The sequence below is a fragment of the Martes martes genome (assembly GCF_963455335.1).
Source record: "Martes martes genome assembly, chromosome: 18".
Classification (NCBI taxonomy): Eukaryota; Metazoa; Chordata; class Mammalia; order Carnivora; family Mustelidae; genus Martes; species Martes martes.
The window spans coordinates 1,479,674-1,500,904 of NC_137906.1; the positions used below are offsets into that span (position 1 = coordinate 1,479,674).

The 21,231-nt window shown below is 50.7% G+C and overlaps 1 protein-coding gene across 1 annotated transcript in view; it reads left to right on the plus strand.

Moving 5' to 3' along the window:
- The window catches only part of CALN1 (calneuron 1), a gene marked incomplete at both ends in the record, with an annotated part of 455,986 nt that overhangs the window by 90,182 nt on the left and 344,573 nt on the right, over positions 1-21,231 (plus strand). Inside the window, one exon of the mRNA XM_080829863.1 lies at positions 14,169-14,289. Coding sequence (XP_080685989.1) covers positions 14,169-14,289 — 121 coding nt within the window. The remainder of the gene's footprint in view (positions 1-14,168; positions 14,290-21,231) is intronic.

Below are 21,231 nucleotides of genomic sequence, written 5' to 3' on the forward strand. Positions count from 1 at the left end.
GGGATCAAGCCCCGCATCGGGCTCCCTGCTCAGCGGGGAGCCTGCTTCTCCCTCTCCCAGTCCCCCTGATTGTGTTCCCTCTCTCCCTGTCTCTCTCCGACAAGTAAATAAATAAGAATCTTTGAAAATGAAAGAAAATGACAACAATAACAAAAAATATAATGCAATGCAATTTTTTGGGGCTCGAATCTTTGACCATATCTGAGGATCGATTTCAAATAATAGAGTGGTTGGATCAAAGGCTGAGAACTAGCCTTCGGACTCTTGGTACGTAATTGCCAAATTGTTTTCTGCAAGCTGGTGTCTCGGTGGCTACAAAGTACCCAGCTTATTATATTCTCACCAATACATTAAAAAGAAAATAGGGGCGCCTGGGTTGCTCATTGGGTTAGATGTTCAGCTCCTGATTCTGGCTCAGGTTATCATCTCAGGGTCCTGGGATCAAACCCTGTGTCAGGCTCCACACGCAGTGCTGGGTCTGCTTGAGATTCTCTCTCTCCCTCTGCCCCTCGCCCTGCTTGCACACACTCTCCAAATAAACAAACAAACAAATAAATAGATACTTTAAAAACAAAACCAACACACAGACAAAACCCTCCTAAAGTGAAAAAACAGATAGCATAAAGATTGTGTTTCTTTGGTTACTTATGAGATCAGCTGTGGTTTCCGTACATTTTATTAGTTCTTTGTCTTTCCAGTTTTGTGACTTACCTATTCCTGTCCGTTTTGTGCTCCCCATTTGCCTCTTAGTTTTGTTTATGCTGTTTATGATGCTCAGAAGTTTATATTTTTATACGGGCAAGGCTCTCAGTCTTTTCCTTTGTGATTTCTGTAGTTACGCTTCCAACTTTGAATGTCCTTTGACCATGAAACGTGGATTACATTATTTATATATATTTTGTTTTAGGTTTTGATCACTTAATTTTTCTTCTTGGTCTTCTTTTAAATAGTCTCTTAGTTTTGTTCATGTCTTACTGCATTCAGTAGACTCTCTAGGATAGTGTTACTTAATAGAGCCGAGGGCATGTGGTCTTTTTCCTCATTTTAATGGCAGTATCTCTGCAGTGGTTTTCAAAGTAGGGTGTGTATGGTATTCCTTTGGATATAGGAAGAAAAGAGAAGGAAGAAACTATACCTCACGGAAGTCTACTGTAGAGAGAGACCCTAACACCCTCAATTGCTCATCTGCCTGCTGGTCTGATGTGATGAGGGTGATGTGTTCAGGGCAGGTGGATGTCCTACACGTGGGGGCATTGAACTTGTTTCACTGACTTCCTCATGCCCTTGTTTCCAGTGACTTGTGACGTAAGCGCCTGGTTAGGGGAATTTATAAATTATATTAATTAGGTTTTTTTTTAAGATTTTATTTATTTATTTGAGAGAGAGAGATCACAAGTAGGCAAGAGAGGCAGGCAGAGAGAGAGGGGGAAGCAGGCTCCCTGCTGAGCAGAGAGCCCGATGTGGGGCTCGATCCCAGGACCCTGGGATCATGACCTGAGCCGAAGGCAGAGGCTTAACCCACTGAGCCACCCAGGCGCCCCAATATATATTAATTAGTTTTGATTAGACTAACACCCAAAAAGGGCAAGATGTGTGCCAAAGCTCCAGCTTTTGGATCATGCTGATCACGCAGACCCGAGTGGACCGCAAGACAATGAATGGCTGAGATGGCATTTTCTGAGGTCCCCAAAGGAGACCTTCATCAGCACTTTCCGAATTAAAACACCGATGAGCCCATCAGATTGGACAAAAGTTGGCTGAAGCTACTGAAAAAATGTGAACAAGACTATTTAAAAGGTTGGTCTGTAGTCAGTCTCATGAATAATAAAACCTGACCTAACTCTTTGAAACGACGTGGAAAATGGCTACAGATGTACAGCTTTTGTACCACAGGAATGCCTGGGCTTATTTCAGGGGCGAAGGTCTTAAAAGAGTTGTCAGACACACAGAGAGTCACCCACTCTCCGTCATAAACAGGCAAATGATCCACGTTTGCTGATCTTTTCTGAGATGGCAAGATGTTGTCTGCTACATACACTTAAAGATGACACTTTAACAAAGGTTTGAGGAAATGACTTCTTTTCAAAGGAAACTCATGCTATGGAAAGAGCATTTTGAAAATCATGGTTTTGGAAATGTTTCAACCATGATGTGATTTTGTTGCCAAAAAAAAGAAAAAAAAAAAAAGATGAGCTATCTATAAACTCAAATCGGCAAAGTTGAAAAATCTGGAAACAGAATTTTGTTCAGCACTTAAAGATCTTCCAAATGCAGAGATCAAGTGTTTTTTAGACCCATTTGTTAAAAATATAAAAATGGGACTGCTTGCAGTTTGCAAAAATCATCCATTGACATTAGGGAAGATGAAGCGTTACTAGCCAAAATATCGGCAAAAATCTCGGTTCGCTTGTAGGATGTGAATATTGTGATTGAGTAAATACTGCCAGTGACATTTTTCTGCAGTTTGGATCTGTGTCTCTTTCTGAGGCGTATTTTTGGTTACGGCAGATGTTAAAATCAAGTATAGAAATACACCCAACCTAAAACCAGATATTTAAATCACTGCCTAACAAAGTGTTATGTTGAGATTTTCAATAAGCATGAATGATATTAAATCACATTGCTTTCAATAAAGAAAATCTAATTTCTGGGTTTTGAGAGAAAAATCACTTATTTAGGCCTTGTTTTAAATTTATTAGTCTAGAGTTAGCTGCACGTAGAAGTCTCATATTTCCAAATATTTCCTGTTCGTGCTTTCTCTTATTTGTTTTAATAAACTTGTCGGAGTTTGTCTAGTTCATTGCTTGTGTTTTAATAACCAGCTCTCATGTCTGTTTTCTAATTCATCTCTTTCATTATTATTGTTTTCTTAATTTATTTTGTTGTCGGGGGTTTTCTAAGAAGTTGGCCTGTAAGAGTCGTTTCATGTTTGTTCTTTCTCTTTGGAATAATGAAAGCAAATACCTCACCTTTTATCTGAATACTTCTCTGCTGGATACCTCATATACTTTTTTGTACGAGTTATTTCCATTTTTGTTTTTCGAAGGTAGACCTTTAATTTTAATTTAAGAACTTTGATCTGGGAAGTATTTCAGGGAGTATATTAACACATTCAGTTTTAATATGTTCTAGGGATTGAATGTATAGTGCGGTGACTGTGGCGAGTAATAGTGCATTTTGGGGTTCAGGTGGCAGAGTCGGTTGAATGTCCCGCTCTTGATCTTGGCTAAGGTCGTGGTCTCTGGGTTGTGAGTTTGACCCCGCTTTGGGCTCTCTGCTCAGCGTGGGGTCTCCTTGGGATTCTCTCTCTCTCTCTCAAATAAATAAATAAATCTTTAAGAAATATTGCAATTGTGTACTTGAGATTTGCTGAGAGAGTAGATCTTAACTGTTCTCACTACAAAAAGGAAATGATAATTATGTGGCACAGCCGAGGTGTGAGCTAGCAGTGGGGTGATAATGGTTTTGTGGATATGTAAGTGCCTCAGATCGACACATTGTACACCTTAAACTCACACGGCGTTGTGTGTCGAGCATCTCTCAAGAAAGCTGGACCAGGTGTCACATTTAGCTATTAAAATATTGACTTTTATTCTTGTTTCTATTTATAATTCAGCTGTGCCGGATCTGCTTCTGAGTACCTCTGTGGAAGTTTGCTTTGTGGTCTTCTATTTGAAAAATTTTGGTAAATGTTCATGGAAATCTGGGAAGTGATCTTGGGGGGGGGGCGATGGACATGCACGTGCACACACACGCGTGTGCTCACACAGGAAGTCAGTCTTCATAGGAAAATGTCTGTGTTACTCATATCCTCTTTATTTTTTTGTCCAGGTAATTTGTCAAAGGCTTAGAGCGTGTACTTAGAGTCTTCACCAAATTTTTTTAATGAGTTTTTCTTTATATTTAAATTATTTTTACTTTCTAATATATGATGTATAGAGGTTTGTGACTGACAGGACTTCGAATTTTATCCATTTTAAGCATGAAATGACTTTTTATACTTTCAATGCTTTTTTGTTTTGAATTGTTTTGAAGTTGGAACTTGCTGTTCTTTTACGTTTGCCTTCAAATCATTTCCCATAATATTTTAAAAAGGTTTCATTTATTTATTTGAGAGAGTGAGCGAGAAAGAGCATGAGCTGGCAGAGGGAGAGGGAGGAGCAGGCTCCCCGCTGAGCAGGGAGCCGATGCAGGACTCGATCCCGGGACCCTGGGATCGTAAGCAGAGTCGAAGGCAGACGCTTAACGGACCGAGCCACCCAGGCGTCCTTACTTATTTTACTTTAAATGGTCTTTTAGAGGTAGCAGGTGACAAAAATTGTGTCATTATTGTGGCTGCTTCTTGTTCTCAAGGAAGCTGAGTCTCATTTTGTCGTGAGTCGCCTATATTTTCTACCTGGATGCTCAGAGCACTTTTCCTCTTCTTTGAAGTTCAGAATGTCACCAGGATATCTAGTTTTGTAAGCGTTGTCACTAAGCTGATGTGGATTGTTCTCCTGTTGTAACACAGAATGCCGGATAAAACAGAACAAAAATATAAATACGCACCCCGCCAGGCGTCTGCTTGCTTGCTACGTCTGTCCCCCTGCCCCTTCCCCTGCTCTGCCCCGCGTGGTAGGGACTGCTCCCTGCAAACTACTGTCGAGACTTCCTGGCCAAAGGGAGGCACCAGCGGGAGATGAGAAGGTGGCTCAGGACAGAGGCTCGGGCATTTCTCCCCACCTTGAGCCCCCTTTGGCAGATGTCTCCAGCGGAGCTCTTTCCCTTTCTGTACTGGTTCCTGCCCTGGATCTTGACAGAGCAGAGCCCGCCCTTCCGTGGCCCCCGTTCCTGCCGAGCAGCCTCTCCCAGGGTTCTTGCCCCTTCGAGAGCTACCCCCCACACTGGTAAAATAATTTTGGTTTTCTCTTATTTTATTTTAATTCAATTAATTATCATATAGTGTATTATTAGTTTCAGAGGTGGAGGTCAGTGATTCATCAGTTGCATAGAACACCCAGTGCTCGTTCCATCAGGCGCCCTCCTCAATGCCCGTCGCCCAATGAGCCCATCCCCCACCCAGCTCCCCTCCAGCAACCGTCGGTTTGTTTCCTATAGGTAAGAATCTCTTATGGTTTGTTTCCTTCTCTGATTTCTTAGATTTTATTTTATTTTTTTACTATGTTATGTTAGTCACCACACAGTACGTAATTAGTTTTTGATGCAGTGTTCCATGATTCATTGTTTGCATATAACACCCAGTGGTCCATGCAATACGTGTCCTCCTTAATACCCAACACTGGACTCACCCATCCCCCTACCCCCTTCCCTCTATAACCCTCAGTTTGTTTCCCCGAGTCCACAGTCTCTCATGGTTCGTCTCCCCTTCTGATTCCCCCCCTTTATTTCCCCCTTCCTTCTCCTAAGGTCCTCCATGCTACTCCTTATATGCTACAAGGAAGTGAAACCATATGATAATGGACTTTCTCTGCTTGACTTATTTCACTCAGCATAATCCCCTCCAGTCCCGTCCGTGTCAGTGCAAATGGTCGGTTTTCATCCTTTCTGATGGCCAAGTAATATTCCGTTGTATGTATGGACCACATCGTCCTTATCCATTCACCTGTTGAAGGGCATCTCAACTCCTTCCATAGTTTGGCTCTTGTGGACATTGCTGCTATGAATGTTGGGGTACGAGTGAAGCTACAACTAAAAAAAGAATTGGGGAATTTAATTTCAAGCTTTTGAGATTTAACTTGAGGAACTTGTTTAGAAGATACTCAGAGATTAAAAATATGAAAATTTAAAAAAAAGAAGAATTTAAGAAATGCAGAAGATACAATAATGTAACTGTTAGGATTTAGTTTGAAGACCAGTAACTGCTCTGGGTATGTTAAAAAGGAAGGGATTGAATACAGGGGATTTGCTGTTTTCAACTTGTCCAAGGGCTGAAGGACTGGATTTTAGGTGGGTGTCCGGAATGACTCCCAGAATAACTCAGAATCGACCTTCTGGGAGAGTTACTGCCACTAAGACTGCTATTGGAATAGCTTTCCTGTTCCTAAAACTTCCTCTTGCCCTCCCCGAGAGCTGGAGAGTGGACCCCTGAAGCTGTGATCCGAGGACGTAGGAGCCATTGCGACTCCTGCTACCATCTCCATGACCTCTTTGTCACAGCCAGGAAGCTGGAGAGTGGACAGTGGAATATTGCTGCAAGAAAACGTCATGTTTCTGTTGCCTTTTCTTTCCTGTAGAAACAACCAGAAGTGGTCAGGAAGAAGGTTTTCATCCAGTGTCATGCTGGAGCCAACCCATACCAGCTTGTGAAAGGCATTTGTTAAATTTTCAGGCATTTCATGAGCCTGTTATTACACGCAGCCATTCTTAAGTGAATGATAAAAGAAACGTAAACTTGCATTCTTGAATGAAGGATCCACTGACAGTTAATTATACTTTAAAAAACAAAGGTAATAAATACCAAAAACCCATCACTTCCTAATTATGTGACTCCGTTATCTATGATTTGTGGTTAACTTGGTGACATGTGTGGAAACGGTGTATGTGGACATACGGGGAGTGGTGTGCTGGTGTCCCATGGCACATCTCTTCCCAAGCCCACGTTCAGTGACCTCATGTTGACAGCTTGGAGCTGGCCATTCGTTGTAGGAGTATATACACCATGGAAATGGGAAAATACTGTAAATCAAGACTTCAGAATTTTTATTTTAATTCCAGTCTACTCAACACACTCCATGAGTGTGGGCTGCACTTAGCTCCTTGCTTCTAGAGAACTGAATATGGTGAAAGTGATGGTGTGTGATTTCCAAGACCAAGTCGTCAAATCTCCCTCCTGCCTCTTGGATGACTCGTGGGCGGGGAGCCGGCTACCCTGTCCTAAGCACACTTGAGCAGCCCTATGGCAGGGACCACAAGGACGTGAGAACTTCCGTGAAGAGCTGTTTGAGCCATCTTGGAAGTGGATTCTCCAGACTCAGTGATGCCTTCTGACGGTGGTAGCACCGGTCAGTGTCTCGACTGCAAACTCACGAGATCTGAGCCGGAACCACCCAGCCACGCGACTCTTGATTCCTGACCCACGGAACGTGTGAGATAGTAACTACGTCCTGTTCCAAGCCACTGACTTCAGGGGTAATTTGTTTTAGCCGTAGAAAACTAATTCCGCCACTTTGGAGAGCAGTTTGGCAAAACTGTGTAAGATTTTATTGAGGTATGTAGGCTGGAGAAATGCCTACGAATATACACAAAGAGACACACATGACGATATTCTTTGTAGCACGCTTTTTGAAAAGGATTTATTTACGGGACACCTAGGTGGCTCAGTCGGTGAAGCGTCTGCCTTCAGCTCAGGTCATGATCCCGGGGTCCAGGGATCGAGTCCCCCTGTGGGGCTCCCTGCTCAGTGGGGAGCCTGCTTCTTCCTCTCCCTCTGCTGCTCCCTCTGCTTGTGCTCTCTTGCTCTCTCTCAGATAAATAAATAAACTCTTTTTTTAAAAAAATTTTAAAAAGGATTTATTTATTTATTTTAGAGGGGGAGAGAATCTCAAGCAGACTCTGAGCCTCACCTGGGGCTTGATCTCAGCCCCTTGAGATCAGGACCTGAGCTGAAACCAAGACGTGCCACCCTTAACCAACTGTGCCACCCCGGGGCCCTGCATGCTTTTTTTTTTAAGCTTTATTTATTTAAATCTCTAAACGGAATGTGGGGCTTGAGCTTAATGACCCCGAGATCAAGAGTTGCAATCTTCTGACTGAGCCAACCAGGCACACCCGTTACAGCCTACTTTTATGTCCCCTAGATAATGAATAAATAAAATGCAATATATTTATACAGTGGAAAACTATGGAGCCCTTAAAAATAAATTAGGTGTATGTGTATGGATTTGGATAAATCCCTAAAATTTCATACAGGGTGAAGTGTGCAAGTTGTAAAAGCATATGTGTGATGTGATATTATTTATGTACATTTAAAGATATACGCAGCAATATTCTGATACATTCTATATAGTTACCCTCAAATGTAGGAACGTTTAAAACAAGAACGGGGAGGGTGCATTTCACACTGGAGGAATATCAGTGTCCTGTATTATTTCTGTTAAAGAAAAATCTGCACCAAATAAGGCAAAATATTAGTGTGTATTCGATCCGAGCGGTGGGTCCGTGCGTGCGTTCTAGTATTTGCTGAGTTTTCTGTTTGCTGGAAGCATTCCCATGGCCATGAGTGTAGGCTTCCGTTCTGGTATTTTGGGGGTTCCTGCTTTGCTTTGCCAGGTCTCAGCATCCCACCTTGTCTTCTTGATGCGGCGCCGCCTCGTCTTCGCGTGGTGGTTCCTACTGGATCTGCGTCCTCGTGTCACGCACACACCCTGCATTCTTGTTTGCAAGGACACGAGCAGGAACCTACATCGTCTTCCGACCTGTATCGTCGCCACTGTCGACGGCCTGTTCTTTGCTCTTGGAAATGCTTCCTCCTCGAACGTTCCAGAACTTTCTGCAGACCCCCACGCCGTTGTTTTCTGCTTACTCACTCCTGCTGCTTTGAGCTGGTGCCGGTGCACCTGCCCCTGCGGGAGCTTCCCAAGGGAGCACCGTGGTCGCTGCAGAGCTTGGGCAAATGCCCAGCGGGAGTCTGGCGAGCGTTCCCGCGCGGCATCTTTGCTGGGGGAAGAGGGGCTCTTGTCTCCCCATAACTTCACTCTTGGACTGCGAGGAGGAGGCGCACATTTCTTGGGGGGTTTGAGATACTCTGTAGTTCTTGTTTAATCGAAAGTAAGACCCGAAAAACCAGAGTGCACGGAGGTCTTCGCTTCTAGGGTCCTTCTCACCGATACCGGTGCCTCTGGGAGTTTCCCGTGTCAGGTGATCCCTGGGTGCCTGGAGGAAGGGGTCCTGAGGACAGTGGGGATTTGACCCTGGCTGCTTTTGAAAGGCGCTTCCCACAGAGTCTGACATCGTGGTTGGCCATTCAGATAGGAAAGAAAGGGGGTAGATAAAAAAATCTTCCCCGTTTACCATCTGACTTTGTTATTTGGTCTCGCAATTCAAGACGTGGGTGTGCCGCTGGTTGTCCTGATCCTAACCGGGCTGACTTTCCGGAAACTCAGGCCACACCCTGGCCTTGGTGCCATGGGGAGTGTCATTACTTTTGTGTGCCCTCACAGGTATTTTTAGGGGAATTTGGCAAAGGCCCCTTTGGGGCTGGCTAGGCTCTCTTTTCCCAACGCAAGTCCGACATCGCCCCTCTTTCTCACATCTGGTGATTAGAGGATGGAACCTCCGTGAAGTCTGCAGTAGATTCTAGGCGCGGTCTGGGTTCCTGCAGAGAGGAAGAATTTCTACCACGGTCTTGTACCTCCTTTCCAAGTCCATCAAAAACTTTTAAAAAACCTTATTTGAAAAAGTTTCAGACAGAAGTTAAAATGCATTTCTCTAGATTTTATCCCCCCCCTCTCTGCGGTCGATGACCAGAAACGTACACAACTTAAATGAAGGACTTTGGAGCAGCGCGTCTCAAACTGTTTGTGGGGACAGATTAGGCGACGCATGAAGTCAGCTGGTCACACGCTTGGGCGTTGGGACAACGCTATAAGTTGCTGTACAACTTTCTATGCTTTCTTTCACATCCTGTCCTTATCTCACTGCGGACCAGCCGGAAGCAGGTTCCCCGGGCGGTGGTCCACGGACCACACTTGGAGGAGCGTTGTTTAGAGGCTCAGCAGAAGGACATTTTGGGTCGGTATCTGTCCAGAATAATCGCGTCAGCCTGAGTTCTAGCTCTTATAGACAAAAGAAAAAGGAAGGTGTATTGGTCTGGGTTCTCCAGAGAGACGTAACCACTAGCACACGAAGAGAGAGACTTATTGTAAGGGTTTGGCTCCCACCGTTGGGGAGGCTGAGAGGTCCCAGGGCCTGCGGCTGGAAGCCGGGACCCGGGAGAGCCAAGGGCGCGAGCTCCAGGCCGAGTCGGAGTCCGCAGGGTGAGAAGACGGTGTCCCAGCCCAGCGCTCAGGCCAGAGGAGGAGTTCTCCCTCGGCTTCTTTGTTCTCTTCCGGCCTCCCCCGGCCCGGAGGGGACCCACCCACCGTGGGGGGGGCATTGGCTCTCCTCCGGATTCTGATTCAGATGTGACATGTTTAAGCGAATACGGGGCGCCGGGTGGCCCAGGGGAGCAGACGGGAAGTGAAGCGTCGGGAGGGTCATCATCGCGCAGCGACGAGTGGCTGCTTCTGTTTGTGACTCTGCCGGGGACCCGTTCCCTGACCCTAAGAACGGGAGCCGCCCCTTGCGTTATTTATTTGTTCATCTGTGTGTTATCTGGAATGTGATTTCCGGTATAGTCAGCCTATGGTGTTTTTGGTTTCCGGTGTCCGATATTCAACAGCTGTCCACAGCCCTCGGTGCTCACCACGATGAGGTGCTCCTGGGGCGCTGGCTGGCCCGGCTGGTTCAGTTTCGGCTCAGGCCGTGATCTCAGGATTGAGCCCCACGTCGGGCTCAGCGTGGAACCTGCTGTAAGAGTCTCTCTTCTGCCTCTGCCCCTTCCGTGCCCCCACCGGATCCCCGCTCGCTCGCGCTCTCTCTCTCAAAAAAAAAAAAAAAAAACTGAATTAAAAAAAAAAGGTACACGTACTCTCAATCCTTCCCCTATCTCATGCATCCCCCTCCCCCACCCCCCCCGCCCCACCACGGCACCCTTTTGTTTCAGACTCTTGATACGTGGTCCTTGAGGTGACACTGAAGCCGGCCTCCCTGGTGTCCGGAAACAGACTCCTCTTCAGTTCTGGCGCTTTCCGTGCAAAGAGCTCCTTCCCTCAGAGGGAGCGAGCTGCCTGTGGACAGCATGTGGCCCTGGGACCCCCGGGCTCCGCTGCTCAGACACCAGTTCCCTCAGCACCGTGGTGCCCCGTGCCCTCTGCCAGGTCCTTACTGAACTCCTCTTAATGACCCAGTGTGTTCTGGGGCGCCTGGGGGGCTCCGTCGATTACATATCTGACCTTGGCTCAGGTCATAATCTGGGAGTCCTGGGATCGAGCCCCAGGTCAGGCTCTGCACCCTAGGGGGGAGTCTGCTTGTCTTTCTACCTTTGCCCTCCGCCCCCCTATGCCTGCTCCTGCTCGCTCTCAAATAAATAAATAAAATTCTTTTTTAAAACTTTTTTTTTTTTAAAGATTTTATTTATTTGAGAGAGAGAGAAAGCAAGAGAGCACAGAGCGAGAGGGAGAAGCAGACTCCCCATGGAGCAGGGAGCCGGATGCGGGGCTCGATCCCAGGACCCTGAGACCATGACCTGAGCCGAAGGCAGAGGCTCAACCCGCGGAGCCCCCCAGGCGCCCCCGTTCTTCCCTTTCTAGAACGAGACTTCGTTTGTCCGTACGTGTGGCTCTCTTGCACACTTCCTTTCCACTAGACGGGGGCGTTTTGGTGCAGACTGAATGCACTGATTTGGTCGGCGGCCTTTCCCAGAAGCAGATTATGCGGCTGTGTCTAGGGGGACTCAGTGGCGGCCAGTTTTCGCTGCAGAGTCCTGGATGTTTACTCGGTGGCTGTACTGGGCTGTGGCTTGGATATGTTCCATCGAGTACCACGGCCGTAAGAATTCGTGGGGCGCCTCGGGAGCGTCAGACCCCCAGAGAGGTTGGCGAGGGAAGGTGGTTGTGAATCGGGAGGAGAAACTGGCATGAAGAGCCGCGACCGGGACGGGGACGCTTTCTGCCCTTGGGCTGACCTGCGGCGGCGGCGGGGGTGGGGCGGGGGAGGCTTCTCCCCAGGTGAAAGAGCGTCTTCCCGGTTCGTAGGACTGAAACAGTGTTTAAAAGGACAGCCGATGAGGCCGACAGGGTCCTGTGGCCAGTGCTGGGAGGGAGGCCCAAGCCACACAGGAAGTCTCCCCGCCGTGTTCTGAACAAACACAGCACAGGCCCCCCCAGATCAGGACCGGCCCCGGGGAAGGGAGGGCCGTCCTGACTCATACACCCGAGTCTCACTTTGAAAAACGTTTGTCCTGAAATGAAGTCGGGGAAAAGACAAGATGCTAATTGAACTGTTTGTCCAGAGACAGACAGATTCTCGTGTTTTATTTGACGTGTAAAGATCGATGCAGCCGGGAGGGGTGAGTCTGACGTGATTAGCCCAAGACATTCCTCGTGTCACTGATCGGCGCCGTCGTGCTGCGTATCGGACACCCCGGGTTTGTGACGGGCCCGTCGATGTCCGTCTCGTTCGCCGCCGAGGGGCAAGCGTGGTTTGGAGCCCGACGGCTGGCTCCTGCCTCGGCCACGCGTCTGTTTTACTTTTGGGGCCCAGAACCTTCGTGAGAGACGTCCCAGTTGTCCTGATGAGTGGACGGCACCTTTGACAGAGACGTCAGGAAGTGTGGCCTATTTTTTTAGGAAGGTAACTTAGTCACTTTTGGACATCTCGAGATTGAAATGAGAGTGTGACGTCCGGTGGAAGCGTCGGGGCGTGGCTGAGGCTGCTCGGTCGGACGAGCCCCGGGAGGCTCCAGAACCCCGTCCTCCACGATGGGCTCGTGTTCCCGATCAGGCCCCGCACGTTGAGGAGCCTCGCGGGTCGGTTCATACGTCAGCAGCTCCCAGCCCAAGTAGGGACATGCCGGTGCGTGCCTAGGTGAGAGGGAGAGAGGCCAGGCGGGTCCTGCAGGGCTTGTCACTCGGTGCTGTCCCAGGGACAGGAAGGCAGAGCCTCCCCCGCCGCCCCACCCCCCCGCCGCCCCACCCCCTCGGTGTCCGCGGCCTCCAACAGCCCACGATGAGGACAGTTGCTGTCAAGAGTGTGGTTGGAGGGACAGCGAGGGGTGGGTGTCCTGAACGGTCGTCCTCGGGGACCGGCTGTCTTCTGTGATTTACACCTTGTCACTCGGCCGTGCCCCGGGGCCCTTCGGCTCCCCCCACGCTCCCTGCAGATGCAAACTTGAGTAAGAAACAGTGCTCTGCAGGTGACTTCGTGGAGAATGAGGAGCGTGGGGGGAGAGCGCTCAGGGGTCATTTCTCTCCCACAGAACCCTGGCGGGGAGGCCCTCACCTCCGCTTGAATGCCCCCGGTGACAGGGAGATCACCCCTCCCGGTGCGGCCCAGTTCTCCTTCCTGGAGCTCTGTTAGGTTTTCTTTACCCCCAGCCTGTAACTGACATCCCATACCTCCTGCCTGTTCCCTCGATCCACGCAGAGCTTGGTCCGTCCGCTCAGCCCCCTTGGCAGACGGGGGAGCGGAACACGTTGGCCGACGTGCCCAGCAGCTCACGCGCTGCCAGGACAGTCGTGTGCTCTCTGCTCCGACGCAGCCCGGCTCTCTAACCGCCCGGCTTGAGTCTTCTGCACGCGCTCTTCCCGTGTCCTTACCAACTCTCTTTCCGCCCTCTCGCCTTAGCCTGCCTGGCCCCGTGGGACCTCCTAAGCTCTAGGGCCGGGGCTGGGCAGGGATGGAGGGTTTGCTCCTCTGGCCTCAGGGATGCTTTGATTCTCCGGGAGGCTGCTGGGAGCTGCTTTGCTCTGGGACACGGGGGGTGCTGCCCGCCTTTACAGCCGGCGGTGAGCGTCTCAGAGGGGTGTGCTCCGAAGCTGCGCCGTCAGCAGGTGTCTGCATCCCGGCCAGGCCTGGGGACCGCTTCCCCGAGGTGCAGAAGGCCGTCCGTGCACTTACCTAGGGCCTGCCATTTCCTGCCTGGTTCGAGGGCTGTGTGAGTGGATCGTCTGCTTTCCCTGGGAAGAGTGGGCCGGTTGCATCGCCGCACGGTCACAGCTGGGACGCCCGGTCCCTGGGGAGCCCGGCGTTCCTGGGATGTGCATTCCCGATGAGGACCGACAGAGAGTTTGTCGGGCCGGGGAAAGGGGTAGAGAGGATTCCTTTTCGCCTGGAAAGGCCTGGCGGGTGACGTGGGGTCCCACAGTCTGCGAGATTCATGATGAAATTGACAAAAATGCAGCGAGGTGTAAAGCCAAGAAAGTGCTAGAACCCGAGATCGTCTGGGGGACGGTTCAGACCTCGAGGACCCTGGCATTCTCCCCTTCCCCTCTAGAAGTGGGATTGTTATGTTAAAAGGGACACCGGCCATCTAGAAACCAGGGTGGCCCTCTGAGGAAGGAGAGAAGGAAAGAGGGAATGAATGACGATCTCTTTCTCTCCCCGCTCCCGCTTCTCTTGTGAACAGGGAGAAGATGCCTTTCCACCACGTGACCGCCGGCTTGCTGTACAAGGGGAATTACCTCAACCGTTCTCTCTCTGCTGGCAGCGACAGCGAGCAGCTCGCAAACATCTCCGTGGAGGAGCTGGACGGTAAGGGGCCCGCCCTGTTGGGAGGTCAGCCGCCCCGGGGGGCATCGGAGGCTGCCGCCGCTTGGAAATGAAAGCGCCAGGTGCTGGCCACCTGTCGCGGCCAAGACTAAGTCTGGTGTGATGGGAAGGAGCTCGGGGGCGGATTCTGCCCCAGTGACTTCTTTGTGCGGGACGGGGCCACGAGCCTGAAAACCCTGTGGTGCATATTCTGGGTTCTTTGGAGACTGACCTTGGGGATGGCCCTCAACTCCCAAAATGTGTTTCCCGGTTGATAGAGTCTTGACCACCTGCGGTGTGTCCTGTTTCCACGCTGTCATTTCTGTGGGGTCCGGCTGTAGGGGAGACAAGGGCTGGAAAGCCCCGGTCTTGACGTGGGGCCACGGTGCTCCGAATCCCGCCCAGGTCGGAAGCATCTGGAAGCCCCCTCTAGTTGGGAAGGGCCGGCAATTATTTTAATTGCCTCTGTTCCTTTGTCACACAGCGTGGCCCTGGTGTGCGGGGCAGGGGTAGGGATGAGAACAAACCTGGGCACACCGTGGCTATTTTCGTCCTGGGACACCGCCCTGCTGTAGCCTCGCTGGTCAGCCAAGCCCCTGATTAAACAGTCACATTAAAACGAGGAAGAAGGGATTTATTTCTTCTGGGATAGAGAATGAGGCGGACTCAGCCAGATGTTTGCCGGGTGCCCCATCTGCTGAGCTCGAGCCAGAAGCCGTTTTCCCTCGTGTCCTGGAACGCTGTGCCCCTTGTGACGCCACGTGAAAGCCTGAAGCCGAAACGGGCTTTTCTAAAACAGAGAACTCGGAGTTACCCGGGACGGCCCACAGACTTGCTTTCAAGTGGGATGGTCTGACCGGCGCGCCGTCTCTGTGCACGGGTGGGAGCCGCAGGGCCGGTTCGCCCCAGGAAGGTGGGGAAAGTCGCCCCGGGCCGGCGACGCCACACTTGCTGCCGAGTTGGCAGGGCTTGAGGCAAGTGGGGGATGGGGTCATCCGGTAGCCTTTCCTGGTCCTGTCGGGTTTGCTCGCTTGTCTAGAAGACTGGCTTGTTCGCAGGCGCCCGCGGGAGAGCCCCAGAGGCTGGAGGGCGGGGTGCACAGGGGAGGCCTGGGGTGGGGGAGGCAGGAGCCAAGCGGCAGAGCCCGGCCCCTTGGGGCCCACAGCTGCTCACCGCAGTCCGGACGGAGGCTGCCGGCAGGACAGGAGAGCAGCACCCTCGGACCTCCTGGCCTTCCGCTGGCCAGAGGACATTCAGAGGCAGCACCCGAAGCAGGTGGGAGAGCCCCGTCGGCCTCCAAAGGGAGGTGACCGTCAAGGAGACGGAGGCTCTGCGGGGGTGTGGGGCAGGGCCCAGGCCCCCCCGCACCCCGGGGGTCCCACTCCTAGGAAGGATCAGGGACGTGGTGTGTTGATTTGGGGGTGGGTGTGCACTTGTGTTTCCCTGAGTACGTCCCTGGGCTTCGTCACCGGCGGGAGGGACTAAAGCCTCGCCCAGCAGAGGCCATGAGGACGGGCCAGGAAGTCCCCAGTTAGGAAAACTCTCGAAGAGGCTGACATGACCAACCCAGGAAGTTGGGAGATCAGCCGCGGCCTTCCCAGACCCCGGCTCCCCCTTTCCCTCCCTCTCAGCCTGGGCATGAGTAACCAAGAGACGACTTCTCAGAGCCTCGGCGTTTTTCTCTGTGAAATCTGGGCCCCGGCCGGGGCGTGCCGCTGGCTGGATTTTGTCCCCCCCGGGGTGCCCGGCGGAACCTCCCTCCCCCTCCGTGGACTTGGGCGAGCGGCCGAGTGGGCCGAAAGGTGCCTTGTCAGCGGCGGGAGAAGAGCGGGGGAGTGTCCACAGCCCTCAAGGCCAGGTGGGCCGGCTGAGCCCTGGGGGCCCTCAGGGTCACCCATGGAGTCCGGCCTGGCGTTCCGGCCGGAGCCGCTGCTGAAGACGCCGCGTGTCCTTCGGGAGGGTGATCGAGGCGCTCAGCTCGGAGAAGGGCCATTCGTTCTCCGGTGGAAGAGTCCTTCTACTTACTTACTTTTGGCCACGGTGAACCCTGAGCTGCGACGGTTCACGCTCTGTGAGGCGCGTCCTGGGCTCTGGCAGGGCCGGGCACGGCCGCTGAGTTCCGAGCAGGCGGGCGGGGTCTGCAGACCAGCCGCGGGGGTGCTCGGCGCAGGCCGGTGTCCGAGGCTTTGCCCGTTTGCTGTTCCCTGGGACAAGCTGAGCCCTGAGGCCGTACCCCTCGGGGCCACTCATCTGTCCTCAGAGGACTCGTGGTGTGGGACAGGGGGTTCACGTGTCGGACGCCGACGGACCTCAGAGCCCCCTCCGTGGCCCGTTAGCTGGCACCGTCTTTCCTCACCACACCCGCTCCCCACCCCGCCGTGGCTGGCTGTGGCCCCCGCGTAGGGACGGCCACCCAGGCCGATCCCCGCCCCCTGCCCCCAGCTAGTGTTAATCTCCAGGGGTAAATGCCCCTTTCCTTCTGTGGAAGGGCCAAGCTTGCCCAGCGCATGAGCCGTTGCCCTCCCAGAACAGGTGTGGAAAGAGCCACTCACCACGCAGGCTGTCTCCGGCCGACGCGACTCAGGGAAGGCTCTGTTTCTTCTCTTCAGACACAGCCTGGGAGGAAATTACGCAGCATCGACTTGGCCAGATTAGCATCAGAAAGCTGCCCCCCCCCCCACCCTGCCAACCCCGACAAACTCAGCAGGGGTGAATTGGCGGAGACACTCATTCATTCATTCATTCATTCATATTTATTCCCTTGTCCATTCCTGTGGATCCTTCATGACAGGAGCGTTTACCCAGATGCTTTTCGGGTGCAGGAGGGAATAAAGAAGCATCGTGCTCCCTGTCCGCTCCCCAGGGGATCTGCAGTCTGCCCTGAGAGTTTCTTTATCTACAATCTTTATTAGCAGGATATTGTATTCCTAAGGGTGCATCATGTGGAGTCTTATTAGACGTGCGAATTATAATTGTGTAAAGGCTGTTTTCTTAATGCTCTGTTGAGTCATCTTGTGATGTTATCATAACCTTAAAAGTTGCCCCCTTCTCAGGTTCGTCCGTTTTCACTCATACACAGCATGAATGTCCACAGTCTGCACCCGTCCCGTGAAGGAAGGATATTTGGGTCTCCAGTCTGGGGCTGTTAGGATATAATCTAGTCATCCCCCCTTCTGTTATGTCTACGATGTTGGGATCCGCCGTCGTCACAGGATCCTTCTGTGAAATGTCTGCGTGTGGGCATGTCACGCCTTCCCTGCGAACCCTACATCTTCATTCTGTTTTCCGCATCACGTCTCTTCTCCCATCGTTCTCTCGTTCATTCTTCAGTTTGCCTCCGACATCATTGATTTACTGGGGCTACAGCCATTTTAACTTTTTTTTTTTTATTACTGCCTTTAGAGCATATTTTCATTATGGATAAATGTTTCAGTTTCTCGGAAGCCTGGTTTTATTTCGGTAGTCTTCCTTCCTTTTTAAAACACTTTTTGGTCAAAATAGCATATGGAAAAATATTAATGCGCAGTTACTAACATTCTTGAGTGGGAATACTCACGTAACCATCATCCAGGTTAAGGACGGTCATGTTACCAGCCTCCGGGAACACCCCAAGGCCCTTCGCAGGGCCTCTGGCTCACTCTCACTGTTTCATGGTGTTCGTGTTTCCCTTCAGCTCGAGGTGGGGGGTGAGAGTCGGGGGGGTGGTTAGGGGTCACGCCATATCTATTCCTTAGTTCTCAGCCTTTTTTCCTTAACATGTTTGCGAGACTCGGCCATGCCGTTGAGGGTAGCCCAAGTGGACTCATTTTCATTCATGGACAGTATCCCGTCATATGGAAATATGCCACCATTCATTTATCTGTGCTATTTCTCAGTGGGTGTTTGGGTGGTTTTCAGTTTGTAGCTATGAGGATATAATCTCACCGTGCCCCTCTCTGTTGGGCTAAGTCTTAGGGTGTGTTTTCCTCACGGCTCTGTCTTCCTGCTTTACTGGTGCCATATTGTCTTTATTCTCTCTCAACTCTTGGCTCTACTGAGGCCATCTCGGACACAATTTATGAGCATCTCTTCTGTTTCTTGTCGTAACGTATATAGATACACATAGAGAAAGCCTTTCCCCCCAAGGCTTCTAGCTGATGCTACCTTTGTTTTGCATTAGAAGGTGTTTTTCTGTGGTCCCTTTTGCCTTTTTCTGCTCTGGTTTGTGACTCAATATAAGTTCTCTGCGGGCCCAGAATCTGTGGGCACACGGGGTTTGTAAAGAATCTTTAGCTTCTGTGTTCTATCTTTGCTTTGTCTTGGATGCACGGTAATTTCCCCTTTGTCAGCCCCAGCTGCAGGGTCCCGTTTCTAGAAGACGCTCGTCTCGTCCATGGCTGCGGAGTGGAGGTGAGATCTTGACGGCCCCGCTGTTGGGTTTGCTCCCTGTGCCGCACAATCCCGTCAGCCCTTTGTTTTCCCTCTCTCGCTCTTGTCCTGTTCCCAGACTAGGAGGATGCGGCATTCAGTGACCCAGGTACCCCCTGGTTCTCGTCTTGCTGGGGAGTGATCCGGGATGGCACACAGCACCCCACGGCTCTGGTTGCTCCCAGAGAGCAGGTTCCCTGAAGGAGCTTGGAAAAGGGGTGCTCCTGGGCTGGGTTTGGATCGGCTTGGGGAACTTGCTATGAGATAGGGAGTGACAGCTTGATTTGCGGGTCAGTTAGCTTCTGGGTCCCTGGCAGGGGCAAACAACGGTGTTGAGTCAATATCTTCCTGCCCTACGTACCACCACAGTCCCCAGGGCGGGTGGAAATTATGTTTCTCCAGTTCCGTTGGTGTTGCCAATCGTGAAAATTCTCCTCGAACTTTGACATGTGTATGCGTCTCAAAATTGCTCTTTCTGGTGAGCTGCTCATAGGTACATTTCTGGGGGCCTTTTAACTTGAGCTCTGGGAATAGATGGACGAGTCCACCACCCTTCTCTCGCAGAGCCCCGTTGCAGTAGTTGGTTGACTTGCTTTAGATTATTCTAGAATCAGTGCATCAGCACAGCGTGGTCTCCTCCATGACCCCTTGCTTACATAATCCAGTGGACTCTGTTTTTTGGAGAAATCGGTGTTTGTCCTGGACTTTCTGCAGCATCTGGCAGCGTGCTCACGCGCTTGGTTTTGGAGTTTGTCCCTGCTTCGGCGTCCGTGTCACTAGCCGGTTCTCCTCTTGCCTCTTTTTACCTCTTCGTCGTTGCTACTGTTCCCCTGTGTGTCCCTCCTCTCCTGCCCACTGCTCACACACTGTTGTGTCCTGGGGTGGTTTTTTGTTGTTGTCCCCGTGGACATCCGCGTGCTGAATGCCTCGAGATATATATCTTCGATCCCTGCCTCCCTCCTGAATTTTAGATCTGCTGCCTCTAGTCCTGTGTAGATCTCTCCCAAGTTCTTTAAGCTCCAAAGACCCAAAGCTGAATGGATTTTCTTTTTTCTCAGAAACTGCCTCTCCTCTGGAATTTTCCTCAGGAAGTTACATCACATAATGTACCCAATCAGGCACAACGGTACTTTGGGAGTCCCCTTTGGTTCCTCTTTTTCTGCTCACTCCCCACTTATAATTGGCAAAGTCTCGCAGAGCTCGACTTCTCTCAACTTATCTTGAAACTGTTCCTTCCTCTCTGACCACACTGCCGTTGTCGTGGGCCAAGTCCCCATGCCCTGGCTGCCGTCCCCCAGAGTTGATCTCTTTGTGCCTCATCTACGATTTCACTCATGAATCAGTCCCGTTCCATTTCACTGGAGGGATGCTTCTCAGATACACACTTGATTAGCTTAGCCCACTGCTGAAAACTATTTTCTTTTTGGCCTACGAATACGTGAGTATATATTTTCAATATTTCTTTCATCTTTAAAAAATTTCAAAGCCCCAGAGGTTGGAAAAGCACAGTGAAACACCATGTACCTTCCTCTAATTGTTAATATTAAAGCATTTGCTTTCTTTCGGTTTCCCTTTTTTTTCCAACACACACACACACACACACACACACACACACACACAGAGGCATGCATCTAATTTTTTTAGTTCTAGAATTTTAATTAGGTTCTTTTTTATAGTTTCCATTCTTCTGTTGAAATACTCATCTGCTTACTCATTGAAACAATATTTTCCTTTAATTATTTGAACATATTTTCTTATATTTATAATAGCTCTTTAAAGTCTTTGTGTACTTAAATCCAGCATCTAGGCTCTAGGCCATCTTGGGGTTGGTTTCTACTGCCCCTCCCCCCCTTTTTGGATTATATTAAAACTTTCCTGTTTCTTTGTGTGCTATTAATTTTTGGCTGTCCGCTGACCACTGAGGGTGCTGTGCTATGGAGACTCTGTGTTCTTTTATCTTTCTCTGAAGAGTGCGCGTTTTGCTCGGCGACCTGCTCAGTGACTAGCTGACTGCTTCCAGTTGTGTAGGTTTGGTTTTTATGCTTTGTTACAGCAGAGCTGTGTAAGTCCCGAGGTGTCCCCCAAGCCCCTCTAACTGGGCAGGGACTCTCCAAACTCTGTCCTCCTTGTGGGTCTTCCCAGGGCTTGGTTTTAGGTTTTGATCATGTGGATCTCAAGGAGGCCTTTGGAGTAGATTCCTCCCTGTCACGATGAGGTCCTTCTGGTGTCTCGGCGTCCACCTGGGGCTATTAACGAGGTCTTTCAGACACATAGGACGGCTTCGATTCTAGGGTCTGTTTTCTCTTCTCAGCCTCGGAGCAGCTCTTTTCTGGTGAGTCTGGTTGAATCTCCGTTTCCCCGGGGGTGGTCCAGCCTCTGGCCAGATGTTCCCAGGAAACCCACATGCAGGCTTCCGGAACTTTCACTCTGCACTTTTCCTTCTTTCTGCCACCTTACCCCACCCGGCTCTAGTTCCTTCACGACCCGGATTCATGGGCTGTGTGAGCTAGGGTCAAGGCCAGGCTCACCGGGTCAGTT